Source organism: Kuraishia capsulata, genomic scaffold (genome assembly GCF_000576695.1).
Source record: "Kuraishia capsulata CBS 1993 genomic scaffold, Kuraishia_capsulata_scaffold_6, whole genome shotgun sequence".
Taxonomy (NCBI): domain Eukaryota; kingdom Fungi; phylum Ascomycota; class Pichiomycetes; order Pichiales; family Pichiaceae; genus Kuraishia; species Kuraishia capsulata.
Window position 1 is genome coordinate 319,386 of NW_019172955.1, and position 10,037 is coordinate 329,422.

Here is a 10,037-nt window from a genome sequence, read left to right on the forward strand (position 1 = left end):
AATTGGTTTAAATATGGAAGTAACAGAGAGCAATTCATGATGTTAAAGCGGCCCTTTTTCTCAAGGCATTTGGAAGAATTTTTTTGAGGGGGGCGCACGACCAAACCAAGAGATGTGGAAATCGGGACGAATAAACTTAAGAATGGTCGGAAATAACTGGTAATAGTTATTTCAAGCTGGAAAATAATTGCAATTGGCATTGTGGATGATTGCATTTGACTCTTTTCCCCCCTCAAAATCAGTTCATGATCGCCCAAATAACTCACTTGTTTATACTTCACCTAATTCAAGCCCTATTGAAACGTGCGGCGTTGAGTGGCGCATGAAACCAGCCACTCCTAATCCGGTAATTCTCAGGCGCGGTAATGACTCGACGGTGAAATATTTCACTGGCCAAAACCACTTTCCTCTCTCTGAATAACCGTAGAATCAACATGCTTAAGCGCTTTTTCTCGTCCAGCACTGCCAAAATGGCCGCTGATAAGTCTAGGTTTGTTCCTACCTCAGGTTCATATCCGAAGGGGTTCAATGTTGGCGCTCTCGCTTCTGGAGTCAAGAAGAACTCCACGCTTGATTTGGCATTGCTGCTTTCCGAGAAACCGGCATCCGCTGCTGCTGTTTTCACAACTAACAAGTACAAGGCCGCACCTGTGGTTGTATCCAGACAAGTTTTGGATCAATGTGGCGGCGAAGGAATCAACGGAGTGGTGATCAACAGTGGATGTGCAAATGCTGTGACTGGAGAAGGAGGACTCAAAGATGCCCGTTCCATGGTTGCTCAGGTCGACAAGCTTAGTGGAAGTGCAACAGCATCCACTCTTGTGATGTCCACTGGTGTAATTGGTCAGAGACTCCAAATGGACAAGATCTTGCCTGGAATCGACAAGCTCGGCCAAACTCCCGGTTTGCTAGGATCCGACCACGACCATTGGCTGACCTGTGCCAAAGGTATCATGACCACTGATACCTTTCCAAAGTTGGTATCTAAGAGTTTTGAAATCGATGGTGTTCAATATTCGCTTGCAGGTTTGGCCAAGGGAGCAGGCATGATCTGTCCCAACATGGCCACTTTGCTTGGATTCTTTGTCACAGATGCTCCTGTGGCTCCAGCTGCTCTAAAGTCCATCCTCACACATGCAGTTGATCATTCTTTCAACTGTATCTCTGTTGATGGAGATATGTCCACTAATGACACCATTTCCGCTCTTGCCAATGGAGCTGCTGGTGGAAACGAGATTACTGAAGACTCTCCATCTTATGAAATTCTGAAGCACGAAATCACCGCCTTCTCGCAGCAGCTGTCGCAGCTGGTTGTTAGAGATGGTGAGGGTGCTACCAAATTTATCACTTTGCGTGTGGAAGATGCTCTTTCCTATGCAGATGCCAGGGCCGTTGCTGCTTCTATTGCCAACTCTGCACTGTTCAAAACCGCCATGTACGGAAAAGACGCCAACTGGGGCCGCATTCTCTGTGCCACAGGCTATGCCGGAGTTGAAGTTGAGCCCACCAAGACGAGCGTCTCTTTCATCCCCACTGACGGTTCTGCTGAGCTTAAGCTGTTGGTTGATGGAGAACCTGAGAACGTTGACGAGGCCAGAGCATCTGAGATCTTAGAAGCTGAGGATCTGGAAATCCTTGTTCAGCTCGGCACTGGTGGTGGCCAGGAAGCTCAGTTCTGGACCTGTGATTTTTCGCACGAGTATGTGACGATTAACGGTGATTATCGTAGTTAGACAATAAAAAATTGAGATTCATACCAAATGCGGAAACCGATGAGGCGGGGAAGGTCCTCAGCCGTGGCAGTGTAACGGCAGTGCAGCATTCCAGTGGCGGTGCCAAACGGCGTTTCCGCGTGGATTGTCCTGAAAGAACAAGTTTCCATAAAGCCATTGGTTCAAGCCCTCTTTCCAGTGATTGCCATCCTTGCAATTTATTCCACTCACTCAAGACCATTCACTTATAATCTGATGTTCCAGACCTTTTCTGCAACACCCATACCGCGCTAATCTCTAACCCACGAGCTTCCGTGTCATCCACGTGGAAGCTCCAGGAATCCCGATAACAGGGGTTATCACCCCGTGCCATCGGATAAGAAATTTGCAGTGCTTACCGAACATGACGAGCGGTAGTTTGTCGAGTGAACGATACACTCTCTTCTTGGAAGATTCTTCTTTCTAGAAAGGACAACGGCAATATTGCCTTGACTGCAAAGTGATTTGTCAGTGCTAAAAATTCCGTATCGAGGCTGTTATTGCCATTGTTGTTAGGTGTTATTCACCCATCTTATCGAACAGGTGTGCTTTATGAAGCCACAACAAGACTGCTGTTGTTTGTTTTTTTGAACGTTTTTTAACTGCTCTATTTTTTTGCGCCTGAGATGAAGTTTGGAAAGACTTTTGCGAGCCACCAGGTGCCGGAATGGAGTCATTCCTATATGAACTACAAGGCGTTAAAGAAGCTGATCAAGGCCATCAACAAGAGACAAGAGGAATTGCTGCTTGAAACCCCGGAACTCGACACTATCAACGACCAGGAAGTGAAATCGTCTTTGGCTGCATTCTTCTATGCGCTTGATCGCAATATTGAGCGGGTGGATGACTTCTATAATAAGCAGTATGCCGAATACGACCGGCGTTTGAAGAAACTCTCGTCGATATTGGGAATAAAGACAGGAGCAATCGACGATGAGGATGCAGAGGAACTTGTCGGGGCACTGTTGGAACTGAGAAACTGTTTTCGGAACCTGAAGTGGTTTGGGGAGTTGAATAAGAGGGGGTTTACCAAGATTTTGAAGAAGCTGGATAAGAAAACTGGCACTAACAGTCAGGAGACATTCTTTGAGGCTCGGATTTCCGCATTGCCATTTGCAAATGAATCGGATATTCTTAAAAGTTTGGCTTCAATCAACGAATTTTTGACTCAATTGGGTCCAAAGGCTGATCTTCAAGATTTGAAAGAGGAGGTTCTTAGTTCTGCTTCCAGTGTCAAAAACGTTGAGGGCTCTACACACAGTCTGACACCTCCCGTGACTCAGAAGGGATCTGGTTCGACCGATAAATACATGCCATTTTTACAGGTTGATGATGCTGCAGGCTTAAATTCGGAACTTATCAAGGAATACATGTCTCCGGTTCTTGCACCTTTGAAATTACTGATTTCCATTCTCAATAAGGCAGCACTGGTCCCTAGTTATCGTTGTATCGATACACTGCTGGATATTGTGCCTGTTTTGTCTGATTCGTCGGACATTTCAGGCCGCAACTTCTTCCACCACCATGTTGTTGCTTTAGGAAAACAGTACGTCAAGACTCAGGAGCTCATGAACCAGCTTTCTAAGGAAAGTCAGTACACTATTACTCCCGCAACACCTCCAGATGCTAATCTCAGACTGGTTGGCGCTTTTGGGCCGGATGGAATCAACTCAAACGACTCTTCCAAGGGGTTGCTTTACATATTTGAAAACCTTCCTCCTCATCTCAAGTTTGCGATTCTGCAAAAGGACAATTACAAGCGCACACCGCTGCATTATGCTGCTCAATATGGTCTCAAGGAGGTTACCAGTATCATCCTCACCTATTTGAAGAAATGGAACCTTTGGAATGATGCCATTTCAATAGACGACACGAAGGTCTGGGGTGATTCGGAGGTTCTGACTCCTCTTCATCTTGCTGTTCTGGGAACTCATCCGTTGACAACAGAAGTTCTTCTTACTTCCATGGCTCCAAACGTGGGTTTGACTTGTCCAGATCTGCTTCTCCTCTCAGCCAGATTGAACTCTCCCGAAATCCTTGGATTGTTGCTTTCGCGCAATGTTGATATTGACTTTGTGGATCCCGATACTCACGAAACAGCTCTTTACATTGCTGCCAAACTCAATATAAAAAATGCTCTTGATTTTTTGCTCTCTGAAGGAGCAAACACCGAGATTGGCGAGCTCTCTTTTGGCTGGACGCCTATTTTTGTGGCAGCTGTTGAAGGTCTTGAGGCCATTGTTCGCTCTTTGAAGGATCACGGAGCTAAGTATGACAACCAAGATCAAAGTGGTTGGTCACCAATGGAGCATGCCTGTTTGCGTGGGCATTTGGAAATAGCGAAGCTGCTCACCCCTCCTGATTATGATCCCTTGAAAGTGATCCAAACCTCTTTGAACAACGGGAGCGGCAGCACAATTGTTGGAAGTGACGCTTCGTCGGTTGTCTCTTCAGAGCCTACCACAGACGATTTCAAACCCAAGGTTTATTCCAATCAGGGCCTTGCGAACAGCATCGAGCAACTCTCGTTGAGCTCCAATCATTTGGCTGAAAAGTCGATCTACAAGTCGATTAAGCTGAAACGGGTTAATTCCCCACCTCCAAGACCTGTGAAGTCGTTTGGCCATAGATATCTCAAGCCTTCTGAATCGCTGATTCTTATTACTCTTGGAACAACTGACTTGCGTGACCAAAGCCCGGCTATTGATCTCAAGAGAGTTCCTCTGTCGAAGGCCCACTCTACGGAGCTGGACACTGCTCTTTCGGTGGTTGTCTCGGCTAAGGGGCTTGACCAGCCGTCCGCAGTCTTAGATCTTCCGTTGGATGACAATCACGGATCGGCCACAGATCCTATCAGCTTCAAGTGTTCCGGTGAGGATCCCCTTGACTCTGTCATTTACTTTGACATTGTGCCTACATATGCCTATGGAGAACAGAGGTTGATGGAGAGAAATGGCACCAACACAAAGCAGAAAGTCCTAGGACGAGCTGTGGCAATTGTTAGATCAGCCTACACATCTGTCGGTTTAAACCGCCGCTCTTTGTCCAGTAACGTGACTGTTCCCATCCTCGAGTCCGAAACTTTAGAAGTCCTCGGATCAATCCGGTTTGAACTGATGTTGGTAAATCCCTTTGACCATCCTAAAATGACTATTGGAAGGACGGAAACTTATTGGAAGTCATTGGTTAGTACCAGAGTTATTGGCCACAGAGGGTACGGTATGAACTCAAGAGACCGGAAATCTCTACAGCTTGGTGAGAACACAGTGGAATCATTCATTGCAGCTGCATCTCTAGGAGCTTCTTATGTCGAATTTGATGTCCAGCTAACCAAAGACGATGTCCCGGTGGTATATCACGACTTTTTGGTTGCCGAGTCGGGTGTGGATGTGCCAATGCACGCTTTAACAGCAGAGCAATTTCTTGGTCTCAACAAAGACGAGGACCATAGCATGTTGGCACATGAGCGCAAATCTGTTGATGACGAAGTGCTCACGAGGAATAGACCAAGATCCATGTCTTTGGTAGACGACGATATTGCCGAGTTCTCTGGCACAAATCAGGACAGGATGAAGCTCACCAAAACCTGGAAGCTCAAGAAATACAAAGGAAACACCAGAGGTTCTTCGATTGCATCCTCTTTTGTAACTCTTGTGGAGCTTTTCAAGAAGCTTCCTAGAAGCGTGGGGTTCAACATTGAGTGCAAGTATCCGATGCTAGATGAGGCCGAACACGAAGACATGGGCCAGGTTGCTGTTGATATGAACCATTGGGTTGATACGGTTCTGAAAGTTGTATATGACAATGCTGACGGTCGCGATATCATGTTTTCGTCTTTCCATCCAGACATCTGTGTTCTTCTTTCTCTCAAACAGCCATCAATTCCGATTCTTTTCTTGACAGAAGCGGGAACACAGCCCATGGCAGACGTAAGAGCTGCCTCTCTGCAGAATGCAATCCGATTCGCCAAGAAATGGAACCTTCTCGGAATCGTGAGTGCTGCAGAGACCCTGGTGATGTGTCCACGGCTGGCTTCTGTGGTTAAGGCTACAGGATTGGTGTGTGTTACCTATGGACAGCTCAACAATGATCCTGAAAATGCAAAGCTGGAGATGTTGGCTGGAGTGGATGCGGTTATTGTGGACAGTGTTCTTGCGGTCAGGAAGGAGCTTCGTGATGGGGCATAGAGAGTATTGCAAAGGTGATGAATTGGAATGGAAGTTTCATTGTGGTGATGCTTGATCATGACAGTCGACTTTTGAGAACTTGTTAAGTTCGCGTGTTACCAATGAAACAATAATTCCAACTCATTTGGAAACATTTCCATGGATCTACATCACTAAAGGATAAACAATTTAGAGCATATTACTATTCAGCCGCTATTAGCCATGGCACAATGTAAAACAGTAGAGCATAGGAGTAACAGCAGGCCAAGGCGAGTTGAAAGTCTCTAAGTCGTGTATTGCCTACTTTACGTTGCGCGGCTTAGCCACAACGCCCCCCTGTCACATGTGTGGCGCAGTCCCCCAGATGAAATATGACCTTGCGGTTGAACGTGCCGCCTTTGTTACCACTTGTTCTTCCAAGGTTAACAAGTCCAATTGAACATGTCTACTACGATTACCGCCTCCAACATCCCACTTAGTGTGGAAGATGCCAAATTGCAGGAGTTTTTCTCCTTCTGCGGAAAACTTCGCTCCATCACTCCACTGGCTACAGACGAGAACTCCAAGACCCGTTCCGTCAAGGTTGCGTTCGAGTCCTCCTCGGCTCTCAGCACTGCTTTGCTGCTGAACGGAGCTGAGCTTGGTGGCAATGCCATCAAGGTTGAATCTGAGGAACCGGCCAAGTCTTCTGAGGCCCATCTGGAGCAGTTTGCCCCTCCTCCACGTGCTCCTCCACCAGGATACTCTGAGGCTGACCCCAAACATGAGGACGGTAGCGATGTTCCTCAAGAACTCAAGCCAAAGGCCGCCATTTTGGCCCAATACCTCTCTTCTGGTTACGTTGTCAGTGACAATATCGTCAACAAGGCTGTTGAGTTTGACCAGAAGCACGGACTCACCACTGGTTTCAAGAACTTTCTGTCAGGTCTGGATGGAAAATACCACATTCAAGAAAAAAACTCTCAGTTGTATGCCGATGCGGACTCCAAGCTCAAATTGGATGACAAATTGAGTAAGGGGAAGACCGCCTTGGAAACTTATGTCGACAAGTTTAAGAACGACAAGTACGGATCTAGGGTGCATGACTTCTATCAAGGCATTGTTACAGATACGAAGCAGGTTCACGAGGAGGCGAAAAGACTTGCTGATCTTAAGAAGGAGAGTCCTTCTGCTTCAGCCTCGGCTTCAGCTTCAGTTGAGCCTGAAACTGTTCCAGAAAAGAACTGAGTGGGATTTGAAAATTCTGGTTTGAGCCGCACTGTTTCTACGTATTTGTTTTAATTATGTTGTTCCTAATCTTATGTTCACGGTAATAGGTAACAAATGAAATAGTTCATAAAGAGAAAACTTAGTATTTACAGCTGCAGTCGGCTATGCCGTATCTTATCTTGTAGTTCACAACTAATAGATCATGTCATGCATGTATATATATATATCGCCATTCTCGCACTGTTTTCTCACAGTAACGTCTCTCCTAATGCACACCTCGCTATCGCACAACCCGCACTGACGGTGTCTAGCGCATGTGTATCCTGAAGGGCCAAAGCCGGGTTGGTCTCCACCACGTCCAGTGCAGACAGGTTTCCAGTCTCAGCAACTGCTTCCACAATGAAAAGACCTTCGCGGAGAGTCAGACCACCTCTAACAGGTGTTCCCGTAGCTGGTGTGTACAATGGGTCAATAGCATCGACATCATATGAAACATGAACAGGATTGGTTCCCGATGGGTTCACCTTTGCAAGGGCCATCTCCACCACTTTGGCAATTCCATATTTGTCCACGTGATACATGGAAAAGGCAGCGATTCCGTGATCGCGTAAAATTTTACGCTCGCCAACATCCACATCTCGGAGACCAATGTAGGCGATTTTAGAAGGATGCAGGGTCGTCACAGAGTCCAACCATGAGAACTGTGGAGGCCAAGCAGCACGATCAAGGCCCATCACGAAGCTCACTGGACAGCCGTGCAGGTTTCCGGAGTCCGTAGTGGATGGAGTATTGATATCGGCATGAGCATCTATCCACAAAACACAAGTTTCAGGGTTCTCAGCTAAAGAACCGGCCAGAGTACCGATCCCAATGGAATGATCTCCACCAATGGTAAGAGGTAAAGTCTTGTTCTGGATCGCTTCACGCACTCCCTTGTAGATTTTCTGGGCACTATCCGAAACTAGAGCTGGTCTCTTGCACTTTCCGAATACATCCTTGGCATTCTTCTTTTCTTTATCAAGGTCCAGATCCTTCAGAGGCTCTGAAATAGCCACGTCCCAGCCAAGAAGCTCGAGCTCCTTCTGGAGGCCAGCCTTGAGCATGTGCTCGGGACCATCCTCAACTCCAGATTTTCCTTGGCCACCAGAAAATGGTGCCAGAACCAGTGTGGTTTTCTTATCTGGGTGAAATTTGAAGTTTACTGCTAGAGTTAGTATTGAGCCGCACAACTTGGAGTACGTCAAACTCACCTCTTGTCTCTGTGTCTGTGAACTCTTTGATAGGCATTATGAAATTTTATTTGTTGTTGTGTATACTGGTAAGTGTAGATATGTTGTGAAGAACTTTGCCCAAATACACGGATATGCTCGCGTTTATATACCCAGCGCCTCACGCACCAGCCCAGACTACCGCTAAGTGCAAGAGAAGGCGACGGTGTAAAGAGCAGGTGATACCGATGTGTATGCAGGATAATTGTAGCGCGCACGCAGGTTGTGCACGCAGGTGGTGCTGCAAACGATGATATGGGGAGATAAAGCGAGATAAAGATGTGGCAGTAATATCGAGGCTCCAAAGAGTAAGAGCTGGCTTCAAAAACCTGCGGTAGTTTTGAAATCAACTGGCAGCAGTTATTACCTGTCAGTTGCTACTATATTACGTTGTTTACCTTATGACATGGAATTATCGTAGCATTGGATAGAAGATCATACACACAAAGAAACAAAACAACTCAGCAAGGCGGTCGCTTATTTTCCACAAGCGCATCCCTTAGCGTCACCACACGAACAAGCACTTCCACAGCCGCAGGTCTTGTCAGACTCTGGGTCTTGGAAGTTGACTAGAGATCTTTTGGTCTCTGGCTTTCCACTGCAAGAGCAGCTGCTTCCGCAAGAGGAAGAACATTCTGATCCACACGAACAAGGCATTTTGATTTTGATGTGAAGTTGTGGGTTGATAAAAAAACACGAAGTTGTCAGAACAAATACACGCGTTTAACGGGAAAAAAGAGAGCCAAGAGAGAGCGGAAGAGGCAAACGCCGGCCTTATATACTGTCGGAAGCCTGGTTTGGTTGCGACACTTTCGCTTTCGGCGTCTAGCTTGAGGGCGTTTCGCCCACAAACGCACCAATATAAATTTTCCAGAGGCTTTTTTGCTGTTTTTCTGGAATGTTCGTTATATAATAGTGTGACGTTTTCGGATTTTTTCCCTTTTGGGATCCTATTGTTAAACTTCGTTAGTCACCCAAATCTCGCAAGCGCCCAAAGTGCATATTACATAGCCGCGGTATCCAGAGAGGCGCGCGCCCCACCCTGTTTACACGCCGGTCTCGGAAATAGGTTTGAGAAATTGTTTTCGTATACAAATGTCTATCTCCATGCATGGGCAGTCCTCTGATTATCATGTAGCCCTTCCGATTGCCTGTATATACCCACTTCTCTGGACTCTTCAAGAGTCTCAGCCAGCGCGGCTGAACTTAGATTCGTTCTAGATCAGTTCTGATTATTCAACTCAACGTTCTCATCACAAATTCAAATGCTGCCAATGCAGCTGCATTTGCTGGGAACGATCTCATGATGCTGGGACCGAACCCGCGGAAGAACCCCTTGACCCCTCCTCTCTCATTATAAACGTACTTCACGGCCTGCGAATACTTCTTGAAACGTGGATTATCCACGTCATCTGTCATGATCACCTGTTTCACAACATCTGCGGGATAGGCAAATATCCAGAAGACAGTTGCGCTCAATCCTCCACTCCAGAAGTTAATCGTTGGATTTGACATCTTGGTGTTGTCTTTGAAGAAGTTGGTGAAAATCTCATAGGATCCCCACCAAAATATGAAATTGGTGCGGAAAATCATGGTCGGTATAAGACCCTTGTATAGAGTCCATAGTCCATCTTTGCGGACAA

General features: G+C 46.5%; 5 protein-coding genes across 5 annotated transcripts; 3 read left to right on the plus strand and 2 right to left on the minus strand.

The window, feature by feature from the left end:
- Positions 1 to 434: 434 nt before the first annotated feature.
- KUCA_T00004910001 (uncharacterized protein) lies at positions 435 to 1,733 on the plus strand (the record flags this gene model as incomplete). The annotated part of the gene is made up of 1 exon (XM_022606043.1): positions 435 to 1,733. One exon carries the CDS (start codon positions 435 to 437, stop codon positions 1,731 to 1,733), a length of 1,299 nt encoding a protein of 432 aa, XP_022460914.1.
- A 644-nt stretch (positions 1,734 to 2,377) lies between these two features.
- On the plus strand, positions 2,378 to 5,938 carry KUCA_T00004911001 (uncharacterized protein; the record flags this gene model as incomplete). The annotated part of the gene is made up of 1 exon (XM_022606044.1): positions 2,378 to 5,938. One exon carries the CDS (start codon positions 2,378 to 2,380, stop codon positions 5,936 to 5,938), a length of 3,561 nt encoding a protein of 1,186 aa, XP_022460915.1.
- A 420-nt stretch (positions 5,939 to 6,358) lies between these two features.
- KUCA_T00004912001 (uncharacterized protein) lies at positions 6,359 to 7,144 on the plus strand (the record flags this gene model as incomplete). The annotated part of the gene is made up of 1 exon (XM_022606045.1): positions 6,359 to 7,144. One exon carries the CDS (start codon positions 6,359 to 6,361, stop codon positions 7,142 to 7,144), a length of 786 nt encoding a protein of 261 aa, XP_022460916.1.
- A 230-nt stretch (positions 7,145 to 7,374) lies between these two features.
- On the minus strand, positions 7,375 to 8,413 carry KUCA_T00004913001 (uncharacterized protein; the record flags this gene model as incomplete). Its single annotated transcript, XM_022606046.1, has 2 exons — positions 7,375 to 8,327; positions 8,377 to 8,413. The coding sequence occupies 2 exons, from the start codon at positions 8,411 to 8,413 to the stop codon at positions 7,375 to 7,377; spliced, it is 990 nt and encodes a 329-aa protein (XP_022460917.1).
- A 1,217-nt stretch (positions 8,414 to 9,630) lies between these two features.
- On the minus strand, positions 9,631 to 9,987 carry KUCA_T00004914001 (uncharacterized protein; the record flags this gene model as incomplete). The annotated part of the gene is made up of 1 exon (XM_022606047.1): positions 9,631 to 9,987. The coding sequence occupies one exon, from the start codon at positions 9,985 to 9,987 to the stop codon at positions 9,631 to 9,633; it is 357 nt and encodes a 118-aa protein (XP_022460918.1).
- Positions 9,988 to 10,037: the final 50 nt, after the last annotated feature.